Genomic DNA, 22,325 nt, shown 5'->3' with positions numbered 1-22,325 from the left:
AGTAATGTATTGGTATCGTAGCTAACACTTAAGAATCTTAAGTGTTAGGTTCGGCACCAATTTGTCATCAACTTGATCCCTAGTTAGGTAGTCTAGCGTCTAGACTAGCACCGCGCTAATGAAATAACGACCCTTGTCATGTTGGTGGGTGGGCCTGGGTCCTAACACCCAGGTATGCACCTTAACAACAGATTTTACTTGCTAACTACAATCTAAATATATAATAGGAAAAGGTGACTGACTGACTGACTGGTCTATCAACGCACAGCTCAAACTACTGGACGGATCGGGCTAGGCATGCAGATTGCTGGTATGACGTAGGCATCCGCTAAGAAATGATTTTTCAAAATTCAACCTTTGAGGGGGTGAAATAGGGGTTTGAAATTTATGTAGTCCACGCGGACGAAGTGCGAGCATAAGCTAGTAAATAAATAAATAAATGAAGTTAAAAATCATTTTATTCAGCCAGAATTAGACAATCAAAGAAAAGCATAGCCAGAATCGATAGGTACCCGAAGATGTTTTCAGAGCACCGAGAGAAAGAGAATAAATGCGAAAGTGTGTTTGTGTTTGTTTGTTGGTTTATTGGTTTGTCCTTCAATCACGTCGCAACAGTGCAACGGATTGACGTGATTTTTTGCATAGGTATAGATAAAGACCTGGAGAGTGACATAGGCTACTTCTTATCCAAGAAATTCAAAGAGTTTCCACGGGATTTTTAAAAACTTAATTCCACGCGGACGAAGTCGCGGGCTCTACTGATAGTAAGTATCCTTTTCATAATGTAGGGAACATTGTGCAAGAACAAGTTTAGAAGTGTATATAACCGATACAGCACTATTGAGTATACTTAGGTACCTAATAATCTACTATAAATGACCATAGCCCGCCCAAATTAGCTGACTTTATAACACACATTACCATTTTTACCTACGTTAAAGACACTTATAGTGCCGTTAATGGCCAATAAATCTAGATTTTCGTGTAAGAATAGCAATTTGGACCTCTTTGCCCGTTGCATATTTATGAAGGCACCATTTGGCGCCTTACACAGGGCAGGCTTAATAATAATCTTCGCGATTATAGGGCGGTAGGCGCCTTATAATTAGCGAAAGGTATTACCAAATAGCTGTGATAGCCTAGTGCAGTGGCGTGCAGCTCATAGAAGCATAAACGCACTGCTTACCCTTATTGTAATAAATCATTGCTTATTTTTCATTATAACCCGCCGTAAAATAAGTTCATACCTAAATGCATACCCTGGCTTGAACTCCTGTGCACGCCACTGGCCTAGTGGTTATGACAGGGTTCTATGTCCATAAAAACAAATAAATTAAAAAAAGTGACTGTTATAATGTAAATACTAGAAACAAAAATAAACTTGTAATGCCCACCTCTAAGCCTAAGTAAAGTTATAATTTTATATGTTTTATTTATAAGCTTCCAGAAGACAATATATTGGAGATGTCCCTCAACAAGTTCAAAGTTTTCATAAAACGTAAACATATTGAAAAATCCTATTACAATGTAAATAGATCATTTAGACGATAAGAAAGCTTGAGTATTGTGATAGTTCTAATTTTGTAAAGTGGTGATAATAATACTCGGCCGAGTTTGTTGTGGGCTCTTTTCTCAGACTTGGGCGCGTTTAGAACCTTCGTTTAGTTTTAATTAAGTAATATATCACCACTATGTTATCATCTTACAAATTAACAATTTTGACCATCTGTATGACTTTTTGTAGGTACGCTCTACCACAGATATGTCCAGATATGCAACTAGCGTGGCCCCCTCAGTCCCTCTCGCTCAAGCAGAGTTACTTACTTGTGAAATGTTACTCCGTCTATTTTACGTTCGCTTCGGCTATTGTAGCCTAGTATACTGCAACCCACCATTGTACAATAACTTCAAAAACAAAAAACGACAAAACAAATTAATTATTTCTTTAAAATACTTGAGTCAACATAACCTCACTTCGCGTTGTTTGCCAAAGTCTCACGTACAAATACATTTTGGCAAACAAAAAAAGTGGCCACGATAATAAGGACAAAACATAATCATTTTGTCACGTTCTAATAAGAGTCCTTCTCTTGTCCTTGTTCTGAGCGCTCTACAGATTACAGATTACGCTCTACAGCCTATGTCACAGCTATGCTTTAAGACCTTTAAATTGTAATCCTAGCACTAAAACACTGTACACCTTCGTTCCTTATTCATGAATGAGACTTTATCTCTGCATGTTTGGTACGAGGAGGAAGGCTCTAAGTCTAACGTGTATCTATGTGTCTTAATAGCTACAGAATTTAGGAACATAGAGTCGGTAAAAAAATTAAAAATTATTTCAAAAATTTATTTAAATACATTCATCGTTTATTGCTTAGTTTTGATGTAATAACTTGGATATTTTAAATCTAATGGTTTTTTTCTCTCTTTATTGGAACACAAGCAGCTACTTATTCCAAGTTAGTACATACAGTATTCAGTGTTCACTTACATTATCTATTGAATTTTGTTGCGGGAATTAGTAGGTTAGTAATTAATTTAAATTTAATTAAATTACAAGGAGTTAGTACGTTAGGAAGTGGTTAAAAAAAATTAAGCATAATGCTGTCAGGTAAAAGGAGTTCTGAACTTGAACCTGCGCAGTGAGTAATCTACAAATCTATACGTAGTGAGGCAAGCGCAGTGAGCGCCGACTCAAGAGCTAAAAGGATAAAAATATTGCAATGTTATTAGTACTTTCTTCAATATCACGTGACACTGCGTGAGAGCCTTGCTATTTCTATCAACCTTAAAATTAGTTATTAAAGGAGACTTTTCATGGGTCATAACTTTCAAAACAATACCTAAAGACCAGATAAAAGCCAAGAGTCACTGGTAGAGAGCTCTCATAGAGAGAAGTGCTTCCCTGTCTACTTTTACTCTCTTTTTCTCTATATTGGTAATATTTTGGTACAAATAAAAATAAGTAAAATAAAATGGATCGGGTAAAAAATGTATGAAACTGGACCCCATCCAGATTGAATCAACTCTGTTGAAGAAGAAGACGAGGTGAGGCACGTCGGGGTTTTCGCCGCGCTTTTGGTTCGTCAGTCAACTTTTTCATCTCGCACTGTAGGAAAACACACCCATGCACAGACACAATATTCCCTCAATTGCTTCCCAGACCTATTTTTCCCTGACATAAAATTAAGGATTACAAAATAAATCCGAAATTTTTATAATTTTTTTTGGCATCGGTACAGTAACCTATCTAGTTTACCTAGGCATCCTAACATCCAACTTTAATAGCTTAAAACTAATCCACTTCGTCGTTATCTAGGTATCAAGCTATTCGGTGTCTAGCTAAACTGTTTATTAAGTTTAGCTAGACACCGTGTTTTCACTAAGTTTGTAAAATAACGTCTCGTCATCATTGTCAACCAATAGAGGTCCATTGCTGGACCTATAATTTTTTTTTTATTCCAACTAGCTTATGCTAGCGACTTCGTCCGCGTGGACCTATTTCAAGCCCCCTATTCGCCCCCCATCTTTATTGATGTGTATTGTAGTGAACAATTAAAATCAACCTTACATTTGTAGGGAATGGTGGTGCATATTTACAATCCTGCATATTGCTGGAGCCTGCAAGTAAATTCCACGTTACACATTTATCATTTACATAATCTTCGATTGTGTAATATACTTTCTTTAGCAGTATACTTTTAATAGATTTTGTAAACAAATTTACAAGATTTGGTATAAAACTAACAGATCGCGTAAGGAATTCTGCTATACGTTCCAAAACGCGAGTAGCTGACGTTGGCCTTGCAGCCGCTTCACTCAAATGGGACTGGGCAGGTCATGTGTGCCGTATGTCAGATGGCTTATGGGCGAAATCTGTTTCGTTTTGGACTCACCAGAATCATCAACGCCAGCGTGGTAGGCCGAGGCGACGTTGGCGTGATGAATTCGATAAATTTGCAGTTACATGGCCTGAAGAGGCACGGATTAGGAAATGGTGGAAGGATCGGAGGGAGGCCTTTAGGAGTGGGACAGTACAGGCTAGAATTAGAATTAGAATTTAGAAGATATAGATAGGTACAACCATAACGTGAGTTGTCGATATCAAAGGCAATGTATTTCTTAGAACTTTCGAATGAATATGAGCACGATCCCGTATCTCCTGACCTGATTGAGCTCGAATTTCTTATTATAAAGAAAAAAACAAGGCGTTTGCAATCATCCGATATTTCGCTTTCTTATCAAACTTTTCGCAAGCAATTTTGAACTTTAACAGTATAGATATAGTGATATAGAAATTCAACCGTATAAAGAGCATGTGGTCTTGAGAAAAAAGGGACAAGACCCAGGTAGAAAAGTGAATACAAAAGATGCGTTCGTTCGCGCCGTGTTCTACCAAATACGTTTTACCGTTCACAAACTGCTTCTATATCAGCTGTGTTCTAGGAAATAAGGCGTAGTTTCGTTTGGATATCTATTGTGTAGTTGTAAATGGATTGGTATAGCGTTTCGAGTCTGAGTTCCTTTGAAATGAACGCTTATTGGCGGTCAAATTTTTTATAGCTATGTGTATAGTTTCAACTTTTAGGTTAGTTACGTTCTGTTCGCGATAAGGGATCATGGTGTTGGTGTTTTTAGTGTTTTAATTAGTGTTCTAGTGTGTATTTAGTGCTGTAATGGTGTTGTGATAGTGTCTGGGAGTTGTTCGACCGGAATGCGGTAGGTTCGTCTAGTTCTTTGACCTTGGCTCGGCTGTTGGAACTTTGAATATCAAGTTTGTGCTTTTAGGTTATGTTGTTGTCGAAAGCTTCGGCTCTACGTTTTTAGATAGTGTCTCTCTATTCAAAGTCAAATGATTTATTCAAAATAGGTAGGTAGTAAATTACTTTTTTTGATGGTCAGATGTTGGATTTGTAAGATAATATATGTGGTGATAATTTTTACGCTAACTTAAAACTAAAGCTACGAGCTACGATTTATTTTAATAATTTGTATTTCCATCGGGATTTAGATAATTCTTAACGTTGTAATGATTTGTAGTCATCAAGTGTGTTGCTAGAGCTTTTATAGATAAAGTTTGAGGCCAAACGAAACTTTTACGTAGTTTGCGTTTTGAACTTTGAAAAGTTTACTTTGCAGTTTACGCTTACAAACAGACGTCACTTCTTCTTACTACGTAAATACCAAAATAATCTATATACCTACTTACCTACTTAATGATTCTATTATCTCACTTAATACATACCTAGTCACGTTTTGCTTTGATAGAGTTTTCGAGCTTTGAAAAGTTTAGTTGCAAAAGGCATGTTGGTATTTTACACGTAAGATACAACTGTAATTCTTAGTCTAGAAATATATTTCTGTCTAAAATATGTGCACTTATATATATTTTATTTTTTAAAGCTTTGTAAGTATTTCAAAATCATATATCATTTAAAATCATATTTCAAAGAGATAAGTGAGATAAGTGATCAAAATGCAAGCTTTGCAAAAGCTTTTGTTAAGTTGTTAGTGTAAACTTAAGTTGTATGTTAGGATTGTTAGGTATATGTTATAGCGTGTAGATATAATATGTTCCGACTACTTCTAAAATATATTTATTATATTTTCATAAGTTGTTATATGTTATAGCTTATACATACTAAGTAGTATCTAGCCTAGAAAATATGTATTTTAAAAGCTTAAAGATATTTTCAAATCATGTAGAGATAAGTGAAGTTCAAATATTGCAAGTTTTGCATAAGCTTTTATTAAGTTGTTGGTGTAAGCACTAATAAGTTGTTCTATAACAGTTCTCTAATAGATTCTTGTTTTATAATGTCGAGCTGGATGGAAACCTACCAAGGAAGTTTACATAAGTTTACCGCGTTATCGATAAAAATAATAATATAATGTACCTATATAATGTACTTACTAGAAAATATTTTTACAATTTTTATGATAGTGCTTTACTTACACTTCAAGGAAATTTCTAAAGATTTTTTTTGCAATTACAATAAGAAAAAAAATCTAGTAAATAATTTTAAAAATTATTTACTAGAAAATGTTTCTTCATATCCACACTAATATTTTAATGCGAAAGTGTATAATTACGTCTGACTGTCTATCTGTCACCCTTCTTGCCGTCTTGTATAGTCTAGGTACCTAGGTACTCAACGAGTTTTGACGTTTGGTACAGAGATTTCTTCAGAGATGCTTTCATCCCGGAGTAGGTAGGCTTTTTTTATACCTACCTATCGGAAAATCAATGAGTTCCTACGGGATTTAAAAAACTAAATCCACGCGGATGAAGTCATGGGCATTAACTAGTTTAAAATACTATGTTAAATAGGTATGACTCACCTTTACAAAGTTTTTCGAATCTATTAAGTTCTTCCATTAAAAAATGACCCAACTCCATTGTTAAAAATTAAAACAAACAAACAGACATTTAATATCAATGACTAATCTATTTTTTCTCTTCTTTTCAGATGGCGCGTTCAACATAAGATGTAGCTCTGTCCTACTCTTATACATCATGGCCAAGATCAGTGGGAGGGAGATGGGGAAACAGGACTCCGGCTGGCGGAGAGTGTGTGCGGTGTTGTGTGTGCTGGTGTTGTGCTGTGAGTGTGTGTGTGGGAAGCAGATGAGCGAGACGCTGCAGAGGGCGCTGTCGGCTGTCAGAGGCCCCAGTCCTGGTGCCAAGAAATTGCTCAACATCCCTGAGGATGGAGGTAAGGCCTTTTAATTCCTACATCTAAAACTGTTTAAATGTGGAATGCATAACTTTTTCCACTCAGCTCAAAGTTGCAGCAAACTGCTGCGCTGGTTTTAAGTAGGAACCAAGATACTCAGAAAGAAATACGTCCCTGATAGTGTAAGGGTCTCTTAATTTATACAGCTAGACACTGAACTGCTTTGTTGGTTAAGTGGCTAGTTTAATCGGTAGCGGATCATGAAGTCCCAGATTATGCCAAAAAAAACCCGGCCAAGAGTCAGACTCGCGCACCGAGAATTCCGTATTCGGGTATTTTTTTCGACATTTTGCACGATAAATCAAAAACTGTTACGCATAAAAATAAATAAAAATTTGTTTAAGAATGTACCTACAAGTAAAACCGTTTCATTTATGATGCCCCACTTGGTCTTATCTAACTTAGAAAATTGAATTTTTTTTCTCTGATGTAACCACAAATTCACTGTTTTCGGATTTATTCCTTTACTTGTGCTATAAGACCTATTTATTTACCAAATTTCATGATTCTAGGTCAACGGTAAGTACCCTATATAGGTTTTCTTGACAGACACGACGGACAGACAGACAACAAAGTGATCATAAAAAGGGTTCCTATTTGCTTTTGAGGTACGAAACCCTAAAAATTAGAGATGCGTGGATTTAGACTCCAGACCTCTTGATAAGGATGCTTGAGTTTTAGGCCCGGTATTCACCTAAGCGGAGAGGAGAGGAGATGCGTTCAATCGACCAATCAGATTCAAAATAGATGACGTGAAAAAATTATCACGTCATTTTTTAAAAATCGGATTGGTTTACTGTACACATCTCCTCTCCGCTCCGCATAGGTGGATACCGGGCCTTAGCCATAAGGCTATCAAAACTCTTCCTTTCTTTCGTTAAGTTCAAAATGACAAATAATCCCACCAGCAGTTCTGCTCTACCTGCCATTGGTTTTAAAGTGAACTCTTTTTTAACTGCATCATTATTCACTTTAAGATTGCAGTCAAGCAACTTACTCGCTAAAAAATTACAAAACTGTCTCTTTTGGAGACTTTAAATTAAACTTTTTTTAATCTTTTTGGATTCATTTAAGCAAGCCATTAAACCGAGAAGAGGCATCAATCGCAGTTTTATCAGGATCAAAGATATTTGAACTTTGTGTGCAAACAGATGGGATAAACTACAAAAAATTAAAGTCGAGTTAAATGAAAAGCCTAATTTGGATCTTTATTGTCAAACGTTGTGCAGAAACGTGAAATAGGAAATAACAAAAATCAAAAATCAAAAATCGAAAATCAGAATCAGTTATCAAATCAGAAATGAAATCCGTAGGAGAACCATAATAACTGACATAGCCCAGTGGGTTGTGCAGCTGAAGTGGCAATGGGTGGGGCACGTGCTTCGAAAAACCGGTAGACCTTGGAGTCCCCAAGATGGTGTCCTCGTAAAGGACAGGAAAGGAAAGATCTCTCACTAGGTGGACAAGCGATGTGAAGCGAGTCATATGGAGCCACTGGCAACCCCTACAAGAGACCTATTCCTAGTCCAGCAGTGGATGTCTTCTTCTTCTTCTTCCTGCGTCACTCCCTCAATTTTGAAGATAGTGGCTCCCCTTAGATATAATATTTGCTACGATGTTTTTCCATTTCCCTCTGTTTCTTGCTGCGTGGATTGCATCGCAGATAGGTGTGTCGACCGCTTCTTTTATTTGCTCTTACCAACGTCTCGGGCTACGTCCGCTGGGTCTCTTTCCTTCGATCTTCCCAGTGACCATGAGTTTTTCAATATTGCTGGCATCCTTTCTGTGTTGATGTCAATCGGTCGACAATAAAGTTGATGATGATGATGAATAGCCGCTCTATAATTCTAATGAATCTCTTTTATCAGTGGACATTAAAAGCAACGTTCTGTACTAAATGGCTGAGAGAGGGTAGAGAGAAAAAAATCGCTGACTAATTCAGGGCAATCAGTCTCGCACGATAAAAAGGCTTCTGTTCAACCTCGCTCAGGGTTGTCACCTCGCTGAAAAATACGAACGTTTCTTTTAAACTAGCTTATGCCGGCGACTTCGTTTGCGTGGACTACACAAATTTTAACCCCCTATTTTGGGAGTAAAATTAGGGGTTGAATTATCAAAAATCCTGTCTTAGCGGATGCCTACGTCATAATAGCTATCTACATTCTGCATGCCAAATTTTAGCCCATCCGTCAGTTTGAGCTGTGCGTTGATCAGTCAGTCAGTCAGTCAGTCAGGTTTTCCTTTTATTTATATAGACTAGCGACGGGTAGCTTAGTACAATTTTCGTAGGGATTTCGTAGGAATAAAATATAGCCTGTCTCTCGGGAATAATGTAGCTTTCTACTAATCAACATTTCGAATGTCTGGTATTCTACACCAATGGCTTTACAGCACGAATATTGCTTTTGGGGGTTTAGGTGCAACCTTTCGGATTCCATTAACGAGAGGAAACTGAATTCAGGCATAATTAACCTCTCGTCTGTCCGTACAGTGAGAGCTTTGAGGTTGTATATGCAACGTAGGTATAATGTATTGTATGTAGCTTCCTTATTGAAACTGGAATGATCTAGTTTCAATAATGAAGCCCGAATATCTGAAACGTTTCACTTCTATACCCGGATCATAGAAGTGAAACGTTCCCTGGAAATCGAAGAGTTTCCACGAGATTTTTAAAAACCTAAATCAATGCGGGCGATGTCATTTTCATTTAGTTTTAGAATAAACTAGCTCATGCCCGAGACAAATTTTAAACTCCACTTAGGGGTTGAATTTTCAAAAATCCTTTTTTGGCGGATGTCATAATAGCTATCCAAGCATGCCAAATTTCAGCCCGATCCGTTCAGTAGTGTGAGCTATGCGATTATAGATCAGTCAGTCAGTCAATCACCGTTTCCTTTTATATATTACTAGCTTATGCCCGCGATTTCGTCCGCGTGGACTACACAAATTTCAAACCCCTATTACTATACCCCTTAGGTGTTGTATTTTCATAAATCCTTTCTTACGTCTCAATAGCTATCTGCTTGCCAAATTTCAGCCCGATCGGTCCAGTAGTTTTAGCTGTGCGTTGATAGATCAGTCAGTCAGTCAGTCAGCTTTTCCTTTTATATTTAGGCGATGAAATACATCAAGTTAACGCAGGCACGTTATTCTAACCTTCAATACTGGAGTCTAGAATATTGCTTCTGGGATTTAGGTCCGACCTTTCAAATTCCATTAACGAATTGGAAGTGAATTCAGGCATAATTAACGTCCGTCCGTCCGTCCGTCCGTCCGTCCGTCGTGAAAGCTTTGAGGTCGAACGGGAACTAGCGACACGTATGGCAACAAACGGTGTTCATATCCCTTGTGGAAAAAGTTTCTGGACATTGCCTGGTTATGATTGACTAGCTGACGCCCGCGACTTCACCTGTGTCGATTTAGGTTTTTAAAAATCTCGTGGGAACTTTTGATTTACCAGGACAAAAAGTAGCTTACCCGTTACGTAGTAGTCCGAACCCGGGACTTATTTAAAGTTTATGAATGCACTAAACTTATTGTAAACTGTAAATATTCTTCTTTAATAAAATAAATAAATAATAAAAAAAAACTAAATTTCGTAAAAACATTTTATTGCATGATTCTTTAAAAATCCAGTCGGATCACCACGATTTAGGTATACAATTTTACTTAATAGTAGGTATAGATAGTATAGATAATAAATAAATAAATAAGCATTTACTTAAGTAATTTATAAAAAATAGCCCCTACCAGATCACAGCGCTATATGCCATTTCTTTTTATTTTAATGCATAGACTTATATATTACTTCGTAAGGACAGGGCCATTGAACAAGCAAAATGACACCGACTCATTGGTACTAAAATGTTTATTTAGCACCAATGCAACCTTAGTGACGTCTGGATTTCAAACGGGTCGTGTATCTACGAGGTGGCGCTGATTTATTTGGTTCCAAAACCGTGAAAAATTTTGTTCGTTTTGGGCACATCTTGTCATTTATATCGATTTTAATGTTTTAATGTAATTTTCTCTGTGTATACCTTACAATTTAGTTTTGTCTGTGAGCTCTATTCGTTCCCACCAATCTTGCGAGTCACGGCAAACCAGAGAGTTTGAAGTTTGATGAAAATACGTGACGTCATTACCAGCTTTACCTTCGTAACGTAACTTTAGTAACTGGATCCATGTACATATCACTTCTAAATATATAAAAATCACCGGAAGACGCAGTGTTGGAAGACCCCCCCACTAGGTAGACGGACGATATCAGACGAGTCGCAGGGAGCCGCTGGATTCAGGCGGCGCAAGACCGTGGCGTGTGGAAGTCTCTACAAGAGACCTATGTCCAGCAGTAGACGTCTATCGGTTGATGATGATGATGATATAAAAGGCAAAGGTGAGTGACTGATTGACTGACTGATCTATCAACGCACAGCTCAAACTACTGGACGGATCGGGGCCGAAATTTGGCATGCAGATAACTATTATGACGTATGCATCCGCTAAGAAAGGATTTTAGGAAATTCAACTCCTAAAGGGGTCAAACAGGGGTTTGAAATTGTATAGTCCACGCGGACGAAGTCGCGAGCATAAGCTAGTTTAAGTACCTATATATTTTAAGCAATTAAAATAGCCTCAGGCAGGGTAACTTATAGATCACAGGGCTATACACCTGGAAGGTCTTTTTAATTTAATTTTATTTTAAGCAATTAAAATAGCCTCAGGCAGGGTAAATTATACATCACAGGGCTATACACCTGGAAGGTCTTTTTAATTTAATTTTATTTTAAGCAATTAAAATAGCCTCAGGCAGGGTAAATTATACATCACAGGGCTATACACCTGGAAGGTCTTTTTTTAATGTAATTTTCTCTGTATACCCTCGAATTTACTCTTGTCTGTGAGCTCTATTCGTTTCCACCAATATCGCGAGTCGCCAAACCTGAGAGTTTGAAGTTTGATGAGAATACGTGACGTCATTACCAGCTTTACATCCGTAACGTAACTATAGTAACTGGATCCATGTATATTACTTCTAAATATATAAAAGGAAAAGGTGAGTGTCAGTATTCATCAGTACAGTTTTTGCCAGCGGCGTTCTGGTTACACCCTACATAGAGGCAACAGTAACACTTTTAAAAAAACTTGTACAAAAAAGGCCTAAGTATACGAGTTAATTTATCAGGTCACGAACACCTAGAATCTCGGCGAAACTTCGATTCGATCCAACAATGATCGTGGAAACTGGCCTTGCGCCATTGTAAAGAGAGTTCTACTTCCGTGAATTTCTAAGTATCACAAAATTAGTTTTTCATTTAGACTTGGTACTTAAAAGTTTGAGGGCCCTTATTAATCACTTTTGAATTAAGAAAATCATTATCATCGTCATCACATCTCGGGCCCATTATTGACTTAGAATGAGAAGGGCTCGGCCATAGTCCACCACGCTGACCCAGTGCGAATTGACAGAGTTCACACACCTTTGAAAACATTGTGGAACACATAACTCCGAAAAGTTAGAATTTCGTGCAAGGGATCGAACTCCTAATTTCTTGAATAGAAGGCTATCTTAACCACTGGGATATCTTAACCAGTACTAAACTAACACTGTTCGTTTACTTGATTAATTTTAAACTTTTACAAAATTACTTGCTTTAAAAACTTATACAAGGCCTAAGTATAAGACTTAATTTATCAGGTCACGAACGCCAAGAATCTCGGCGAAACTTCGATTTGATCCAACAATGATCGTGAAAACTTTGGCCTTGCGCCATTGTAAAGAGCCTTCTACTTCTGTGGATTTCTAAGTATCACAAAGTTAGATTTTCATTTTGACTTGGTACTTGAAAGTTTGAGGGTCCTTAATTAATCAATACGATTCCTTATTCATTACAACTTTTGAATTAAGAAAATCATCATCATCGTCATTTCATCGCGGGCGCACTATTGAGCACGAGTCTGCTCTCAGAGTTAGAAGGGGTTTGACCATACTCTACCACGCTGGCCAAATGCGGATTGGCAGACTTCACACACCTTTGAGAACATTACCTATGCTGCTATGCAGAACTCTCAGGCATGCAGCTGCTCGATTGCGGTATAGTGACAGCTACAATGTCACGATCTCAATCGAATTGTTGCAACAAGAATCGCACAAATTCAGCCAATCAGAACAATTGAGATTATAATGATGAATGATGATGATGATGATGATGATCATGATGAGGATGATAATTAATGAATGATTTTATTTTTTATTTTATTTTTTATTATTTTAAAAAGAATATTAGCCATATTAAATGACTAATATTCCCCTTTCCTCTCCAATTAAGCGTCAGGCTTGTGCTAGGAGTAGGTACGACAATAGTGCAACGGGCGGGATTTGAACCTTCGACCTTTCGGTTTTCAGTCCACTCCTATACCGGTTGAGCTATTGAGGCTCTAAGCTATTGATGCAGGTTTTACGCAATCGACCAACAAGTTTACTCTCGTTATCATCTTAAAACGCACATAGCTCTGAAAAGTTGAAGTGCGTGCTCGGGTCAAACCTCCGACCTCCGATAAGGAGGCGCTGGGCTTATTACATCTCAATCAATTATAAGGTTCATTATTAGAATTTAGACTATTGTTAATAATGTACAATATTATCTAATCTGTTTGGCGTACAAAACTGTCGGTCCGTCTACCCTCCATTGTAACAGTATCAATAACCAAATCCAGCCAAATGTTCCACGACGCAGCAGCTGACATAACTTTGAACGGTTTCATTTCCATGATATTCCCCGCCGAATCTGCATAACTTGAAGACGAACGATACCGTCACAGCTTAGCAACCGTACAGTTTTTCATGCCTTTGCCTTAGAATTTTATACGAGTATCAACTACCTCTTCGCGCTTTTGATTTGTCAGAAAATTTAGTATTTTCAAAGCAAAATAATAAAAGATTGACCAAGCAAACGCTTTTGACATCATCATTGCTTCATAATAAGTTTCATAATAACTGGATGCTTGCTAAACGGTGTTACAGCTCACTTCGCCGGGCTTAACTACCGTTTTGCATTTAAATGATAGGGATATATAATGGCCGTTTGGAAGGATTACATCGGCGTTCCTTTCCGCGGACGATAATGACGAGGAATACTGCAAGGTGGTATTATACGTCCGAATTTATTTATACTTTAAATTAGTGATATACAGGACCAAGCGTTTCCTCTAGAATGTAAAATGAGAGATCGTACGAGTAAAATTGCGATGATAGAAAGAAAAGAAAGAAAGAAAACGTTGCATTGAAGAAGAAGAAATGATCGCGTAATCGTAATTGTATTAGAACAAAGCCTAAGCGGGTTTGTGCATTCGGTTCGTATCTGTGATTATTCGAAGTGGCCTTCATACACATACGTACTCATTCGATTCATATCCATACGGAATCCGTGACTTTACGGATAAGTGCACCAACGTCCTAAGGATGGTTACAATTCTGTTATATTCAGACTATAGACGGCGCCGTCCGTTACGTTAAAATAGTTAACAAATAGAACATTTCTAAGTTTCGCGCGAACAATTGATAGTGCATTTGTAGCTATTGTATCGTAAGTGGTATCTGCATAATCGTGACGACAAACTGCATGTCCCGTGCTTTAAATTTGAATAACGCGCAAATTATTTCCTTTATTTCCCCTGCAGTTCGTTGGCTTCATCCATTTATTTTGCATTGTACTTTGTTGGACTGTTAACTGCTTTTAGGGTTCCGTACCTCAAAAGGAAAAACGGAACCCTATAGGATCACTTTGTTGTCTGTCTGCCTGTCGGTCTGTCTGTCTGTCGGTCTGACCAAAACCCTTCTCACTCTGAGAGGAGACCCGTGCTCTGTAGTGAGCCGATGATGGGTTGATCATGATGATGATGCCAAATTTCAGCTCGATCCATCCGTGCTTTGAGCTGTGTGTTGATAGATCAGTCAGTCAGTCAGTCTGCTTTTCCTTAGGTAGATAATAATTGTTCGTGCAGTGTGCGCTGTCTCTAAAAACTAAGTTACGTTTCATTCACGGCTTAAGTCCAGTTGTTAGAGCATTTTATTTGGTCGGGCGTGAACAGGATTCCACGTTTAGAACTCAGTCTGCCTGGAGTGCTCAGGTATTTTGTGCTTAGTGTTTAGTACTTCGGCTTTTGTTGTTTGTATTTGTTAGTTTAACTCATGCATGTCAGTATTCATTTATGAAATTTCCTTGCTTTTACTCCTCGTGTATAACAAAGGGTTTTTAGGGTTCCGTACATAAAAAGGAAAAACGGAACCCTTATAGGATCACTTTGTTGTCTGTCTGTCTGTCTGCCTGTCCGTCTGTCTGTCCGTTCAGTAGTTTGAACTGTGCGTTGACAGATCAGTCAGTCAGACAGTCAGTCACCTTTTCCTTTTATGTACCTACTAGCTCGCGACTTCGTTCGCGTGGACTACACAAATTTCCGTTCCGTTCCGCCCTGGGGGGACAGACGGTCCAGGGCGTCATTTTTGCAGACTCCATTGTTTTATATTGTTAGTTTTGTCATTCAACTGTCTACGCATTTTAAAATTTCCTTGCAGAATAGGTAGTTAGTATCTAACAACAATTTTTTAATGCCTAGCTGCTAGGTATTAAAAAGGTTTTGCATATTTACTAGGCCCTAGCAAATATGCAAAACCTTCTTCCCTTTACACTATGTGAATGTTGTGGTACATTAAAGTTCTAGAATCAGTGAAAATTTCTTTAAAATTAAATCAAATCAAATGGTTTATTTAAAATAGGTAATAAATTACACTTTTTGAAAGTCCGTTGTTGCATTTGTAAGATGATATAGTGGTGATAATTTTTACGCGAACTTAAAAACTAAAGCTACGAGGGTTCCAAACGCGCCCAAGTCTTATGCAAATATCACTGCATTATTTTTTGTAAGGTTGCTGCGAAAATTATGTCTCAAAATCATATGCAACCAGAAGTGGTTGAAAAAATATAAAGAAAAGAGTGGCTAATTATTAGTTTCAGTGGTCTGGGGAACGAGATAAAATCCGTAAGGTTGAAGGTTATAATCTCGTTAGCTGACTATTATCGTATCTATCGAAATAGTTTAAAAATAACGAAATACCTAAATATTTCATGATTTTCGGAAATTCCAACCCTAACGGCGACTACGCACTGCACATCCGTCATCCGAGTTCTATCCGTCATCCGTGAGAATACTAACGATTATCTTTTTTTTTTTATTCATTATAGGTATACGCTTGACATATACGACATATATCTACGACATATTATATCATATGCTCCCATACAAAACAAAAAGGAACGTATTTTTTTTAGGACTCGGATCGGATGAGTGCGAAACCGCCGTAAGAGGGCTAAATAGGGCATGCCAAATTGTATGAAAGTCCATCATTTTAAGCATTCTAGTCATAAAAATTGGTATTTCTTTAGGATCTTTGTTTTAGGATTTTCAATAATTCCACTTCAACTAACACTTAAGTGAAACTGAGGTATGTCGACTCCGCGTCAAGAGGTTAGCATATCGCTCCATCTGTTACGTTATCCCATACAAATGATAGAGCCCAAAATCTCAGTGGGTGTTAATCATTTTGAGACACCAACCAATCAGAAACGAAATTTTTGAAAACATTTTCGAATTTGATTTCTAATGTGTTTTGAAAACATTTTCGAATTTAATTTCGAATGTTTTATTGAAATTATGTTTGAGTGGTTGGTGACTCAAAATGGTTAACGCCCATAGATAGAGTACAGTAGTATCTTCTCGGTAGGAAAGGCATTCCGAACCAGTAGTAGATGCATCTGACGATTCAAGAATACTTGTAAAAGTTTAATTGAAAAATATATATAATATATAGTAACGCATAAACTGCCGGAAAGCACTTTTAGGTGAAACAAAAAGAAAAAGAGTTGACCCCGCATTGTTTCAACCAGATTGACCTCCCGACACAGATGTATCGGACACTCTATCCGACATTCCACACGTGTCGGCCATTTCTGCGCCGATCGGTGACGAATGGCGGCCATAATTAAGGGTACGGAAGGCATATTTCATTCATTATTCTCCTCTCTCTCAGAAATACGGGATTGTTGAGGCTGATCGCAGAAAAATCGGCATAGGGGTAAATTGATCGTGACGCACAAGGGAGCTTATTTCTGAAGAATCTGGAATTTTTATTATTACGCCGTATTCTAAATATATAAAAGGAAAAGATAGATAGATAGATAAATAGAAATACTTTATTACACAAAAATTATTATTATTATTAAATTATTTATTGAAAAGGTGACTGAATGACTGACTGACTGATCTATCAACGCACAGCTCAAACTACTGGACGGATCGGGCTGAAATTGGCTTGCAGATAGCTATCATGCGTAGGCATCCGCTAAGAAATGGATATTTGAAAATTCGACCCCTAAGGGGGTGAAATAGGGTGTTTGTGTAGTCCACACGGACGAAGTTGCGGGAACAAGCTAGTTAAAATTATAAAAGAAATAATGGAAATAGGAACAGTTGATCTTTAAGTAGGTATGATTTAATGTCCATCAAATAATTGTTCAAGAAAAAAATAAGTTATATTCTGCATATTATTAATGTATGTACAAGGTAAGTTTTATGCTGCCAAGCAAATTAAATAAATCTTAAAACGTTCGTTTATCTAGTCACTCTAACCATTTTGCACAATTTAACTCAATCATTGAATCACTTTGCGAAAAAAATACTGCAAAAAATATTTTAATGGTCCAAAATACTTCAATTTCGAACTAAATAAACAACTACCGAGATATTAATGCCTAAACATTTTCACTGAAAATTCCGGCCAAAATAAATGAGACACCTCAGACAAAAGACCTCAGAGTTGCCACAGAAAATTAATTTCCAACGTGGCAATAAAGCAAAATTGTAGGCCAAAATTATTTCCGGGAACACAAGACAAATGATTCGGAAGCTTGCCCGAGTCGCTTCGATCGCTCAGCCGCATCAAGCCAGGATCTTGTGAAAAATTTCCTTTCCGCTGATATAGTGTCGCATTAGGTGTCGCAAACTAGAATTTGAATGAGATAAATGACGGGCACGAACTTCAACGCTGTGTTGGGGGTGAGACTTTATTGGTTGTTGTTCAGCGGACAGAATTTGAATCTGGAATATGGTTTATTGAAGAGATTAATTTAGTGGCTAGACTGTATCCGTGCGATATTTATTGCAAAGCTAGAGTTGATCTCACTGGTGTCACGGCTGCTTGACATCGGTCTATGCCTTTTCTTCAAGTCTAACCATTTCAGTATTTCGGTATACGGTTGTTTTCTTCCTTTCACCCGTTGCGTTAGTTAAATTTCAAGTACCGTACAGTGCATACATTTTAAGAACTCACTCGCCATATTTGTTTGTGTCAACTGTCATGTCAAAAGTACGATTTTAGTCCTTAATTTAAGGGTGAACCGTACTTTTGACATGCCAGTTGACATATAGAGCAAATATAATACCCTTTTACATATTTTTTAATTACGCTTAATTTTGTGTATCTTCTTTTGTCTTATTCTTCTTCTATACCTTTGATATAGTAACGTTCTGAATACCGTATCAGTCAAAATAAGATCCAATTTTTTCCTCGAATCAACTGTAAACATGTTCTCTACATTTAGCCACATCCCAAATAAAATTTGTTATGCATCGGAAAAATGTTCTTTGACAAAAATTACTTTATAAAATCGCTTATTCTCTTATAACCTGTCCTCAATATGAACGTTTGCTTTGAAAACTTGTTTGTCCTAACTTTAGAGACACGCCGCAACGGGACGCGTATCGTATGTGACTTTGAATGAACCTAGTACGAGATGAAACTAGCTCGGCAGTTCCATCGTTCAAACATCTATTGTTTAAATGATGTCAAAGTGGAATTTGAGAGCATCCAATCCAGTTCGTACAACCGATAGACGTTGGGGTCCCAAGGTGCTGGAATGGCGACCTCGCACCGGAAGACGCAGCGTTAGAAGACCCCCCACTAGGTGGACGGACGACATCAGACGAGTCGCAGGGAGCCGCTGGATCCAGGCGGCGCAAGACCGTGGCGTGTGGAAGTCCCTACAAGAGACCTATGTCCAGCAGTTGACGTCTATTGGTTGATGATGATGATGATGATGATATATGCATCCAAATGCAAATATGTGAATGTTATACATCCACAGCTGGACTTACCGCCGTACTCAGAGTCTACTCGTTACTTAAGATTGAGTTAAAACGAGACAGATTTATGTGAGAGACATAGCTCTGTCTTGTTTAAAAGTTTAGCTTGTAAGCTACCATACAAATAGTTCTATGACTACTTCGGGAGTCTCATATAATCATCAACAGGCAATATGCAACTGTTGGTTGGACATGACTTCTTTTATTTAACCTAACGGCCTCTTCATCACTCGCCCCATACAAAGGTAGTTTGGATCTCTTTTTGCCTTTCTTACCGAGAAGAACCATCAAGAAACTCGGCGGTTGCTCTTTTCAAAGATTCGATTTACAATATTTTTATGCCTTGTACAAGTAATTGATGGAGCGAGCTGCGTATCAAATCCACGTTCTTTTATCATAGCATGCTGAAAGACTGAGTCGCTAGCTGGCTGGAAAGAATGTCATCAAAATAATCTAGAGGAGATTCGCAAATAGCGACACCGGGCTAATGTGTTCTGGAGCCATAACCTGAAAGGACGAACATAATTCAATTTCTGAACGAATGAATTTGACGAAATTACGTATAACGTCACTGAATTGGAATTACTGAATCATAAAAGGGAATTAAATATTGGGACAAGAACATGAACGGGTAGGTAATAATTTAATCTTTTGTGAACAGAACGCATACCTATTATGAATATGAAAGTCATCATCATCATCATCATCATCATGATCAACCCATCGCCGGCTCACTACAGAGCACGGGTCTCCTCTCAGAGTGAGAAGGGTGGCCATGTGTGGGTTGGTAGACTTCACACACCTTTGAGAACATTATGGATAACTCTCAGGCATGCAGGTTTCCTCACGATGTTTTCCTTCACCGTTAAAGCAAGTGATATTTAATTAATTAAAACGCACACAACTCCGAAAAGTTAGAGGTGCGTGCCCGGGATCGAACCCCCGACCTCCGATTAGAAGGCGGACGTCCTAACCACTAGGCTATCACAGCTGAATATGAAAGTGTGTACGTCTAATTATCTGTTGGTCTGTCTGTCACTTATTCACTGCCTAACATCTAAACCAATTTTGATGGAATTTTGCTCAAAGATTACATTTATTCTGGAAAGGAAAACAAATTAAATCCCTAAATCGTCGTAAATATGCTGAACCAAAACAAAAAAAAAACTGATTATTTTTCTCGTCTTTGAATAACTTAGGATATCTACTCCCAATGCCCTATGTATAAATTGTTAAATTATGAAATGTTGATTCTAAACTAATGAATGAATGAATGTTATAAAAAGGCAAAGTTTAGATGTAAGTAGGAGGTAATCTCCAAAACTACTCATCTGATTTCAAAAATCATTTCATTGATTGATATCTACATTATACCCGAATGCTATCAGTACCAATATTATAAATGCGAAAGTGTGTTTGTTTGTTGGTTTGTCCTTCAATCACGTCGCAACGGAGCAACCGATTGACGTGATTTTAGCCATGCGTATAGTTAAAGACCTGTAGAGTGACATAGGCTACTTTTTATCCCGGAAAATCAAAGAGTTCCCATGGCATTTTTAAAAACCTAAATCCAAGCGGACGCAGTCGCGGGCATCAGCTAGTATTAAAATAAAATAGCTATTAGGTTACTTGTCAACTTCTCTGTAGGTCCTTTTAGAATCATTTGTAGAATAACTTAAGAGAGACATGACGTTTCAAAAGAGACTGCAAAGTGGACTTTACTGTACGTACATAAAAACATAAATAAATTAAAAAAAAAAGTGACTGTCATAAAACAAATACTAGAAATAAAAATAAACTAGTAATGCCCGCCTCTAGGCTCAGTAAAGTTAGCTCGCATTTGCTCGTAATTCCATACGTTTATAAGAGGACATATTGGAGATGTCTCTCAACAAGTTCAAAGTTTTCATAAAACGTAAACTAATTGAAAAATCCTATTACAATGTAAAGGATTATTTAAATGATAAGCAAGCTTGGGAATGAGTTGCTTAACGGATTGTGATAGTTCTAATAAGTTTCAATAATTTTGTAAAGTGGTGATAATAAAAAGAATACCCGGCTGAGTTTGTTGTGGGCTCTTCTCAGACCTGGGCGCGTTTGGAACCCTCGTAGCTTTAGTTTTAAGTTTGCGTTATAATTATCACCACTATATCTTACAAATCTAACACCATACCAGACTATCAATAAGAGTAATTTCTTACCTATTTTGAATAAATCATTTGACTTTGACTTTGACTTGAAAATCTTGAAATAACCTTATTTGTATTCTGATTCGTCTGGATCCTTTTAAGGTAACCAATACAAATTGCTTAGCTTAAGAGGGCGCAGTTCGGTGCTTTCTTCATACAAACGTAGGAGGGTAATTACTACATTATTTGATACTAACTGATGCCCGCGACTTCGTCCGCGTCAAATTAAGTTTTTGAAAAATCCCGTGGGAACTCTTTGATTTTCCGGGATAAAAAGTAGCCTATGTCACTCTCCAGGTCTTTATCTATACCCACGCAAAAAATCACGTCAATCCGTTGCACCGTTCCGACGTGATTGAAGGACAAACCAACAAATCAACAAACTAACACACTTTCGCATTTATAATAAGAGTAGGAACTGATTGAACACTCAAAACTAAGTGTTATAATATATCGGTTTGTCTTGTCATTATCTAGGTTTATTGATATGTAAAACATTTAAAAAAATATGGATTTTAAAGTTACGAGCCTTGAAAAATTCCTATTTTTTTAATTTATGACAACTTTGAGCGTAAATAAATAAGATTAGGAATGTGAAAATAATTCAAAAACAATGTAACATTAGACATAGTTTATTTATTTATTAGTTGAAATATCCCTACTTTACACACGTTACCTAAACTGGAGAACTAATTTACACTAGTTATAACCTTTTTTTGAAAATAAAGATATTTTTTTTTTATTTTAGTACCTATGAGGTGTGGGATCAAAACCCAGACCTCCTTAATGAGAGGTGAACGTTTTAATCACGTCTATCATGGCTCCAATTAAAATATTAGGTTAACGCAATAGTCCGACGATTCAAAAATACTTGTAAAAGTTTAGTTGAATAAAAAATACTTTCATTTTCATTTTCAGTAGTATAAGATGACGAGGAGACGTAACTTTAAAACTTCGTCGGCAAAGCAAGCGGCGAGCTGTAAAAGAATTTCAACCGCTAGGATGATTCACGGTTCACACAGCCGACCCAGTTTGCTATTCCAGTTTCCTTTCCTTTGTAACGCCTCTAGAATAGACGCACATTCATCAATTGCTACAATCCCTGAAACAATATTCTAGATAACACTAAAAATGAATGCTACGTGTACTAGTGCGAGTGTAAACACAACTTCACACAAAAGCAGCTTAAAGATTCAAA

The 22,325-nt window shown here is 37.3% G+C and overlaps 1 protein-coding gene across 1 annotated transcript in view; it reads left to right on the top strand.

The window, feature by feature from the left end:
- The window catches only part of LOC117993128 (uncharacterized), a 713,143-nt gene that overhangs the window by 214,623 nt on the left and 476,195 nt on the right, over positions 1–22,325 (top strand). Inside the window, exon 2 of the mRNA XM_069506506.1 lies at positions 6,474–6,719. Within this exon, the coding sequence (XP_069362607.1) occupies positions 6,521–6,719 (199 nt within the window). The 5' untranslated portion in view covers positions 6,474–6,520. The remainder of the gene's footprint in view (positions 1–6,473; positions 6,720–22,325) is intronic.

Source organism: Maniola hyperantus, chromosome 23 (assembly GCF_902806685.2).
Source record: "Maniola hyperantus chromosome 23, iAphHyp1.2, whole genome shotgun sequence".
NCBI classification, from domain to species: Eukaryota; Metazoa; Arthropoda; class Insecta; order Lepidoptera; family Nymphalidae; genus Maniola; species Maniola hyperantus.
This window is presented reverse-complemented; position numbering and strand designations above follow the sequence as displayed.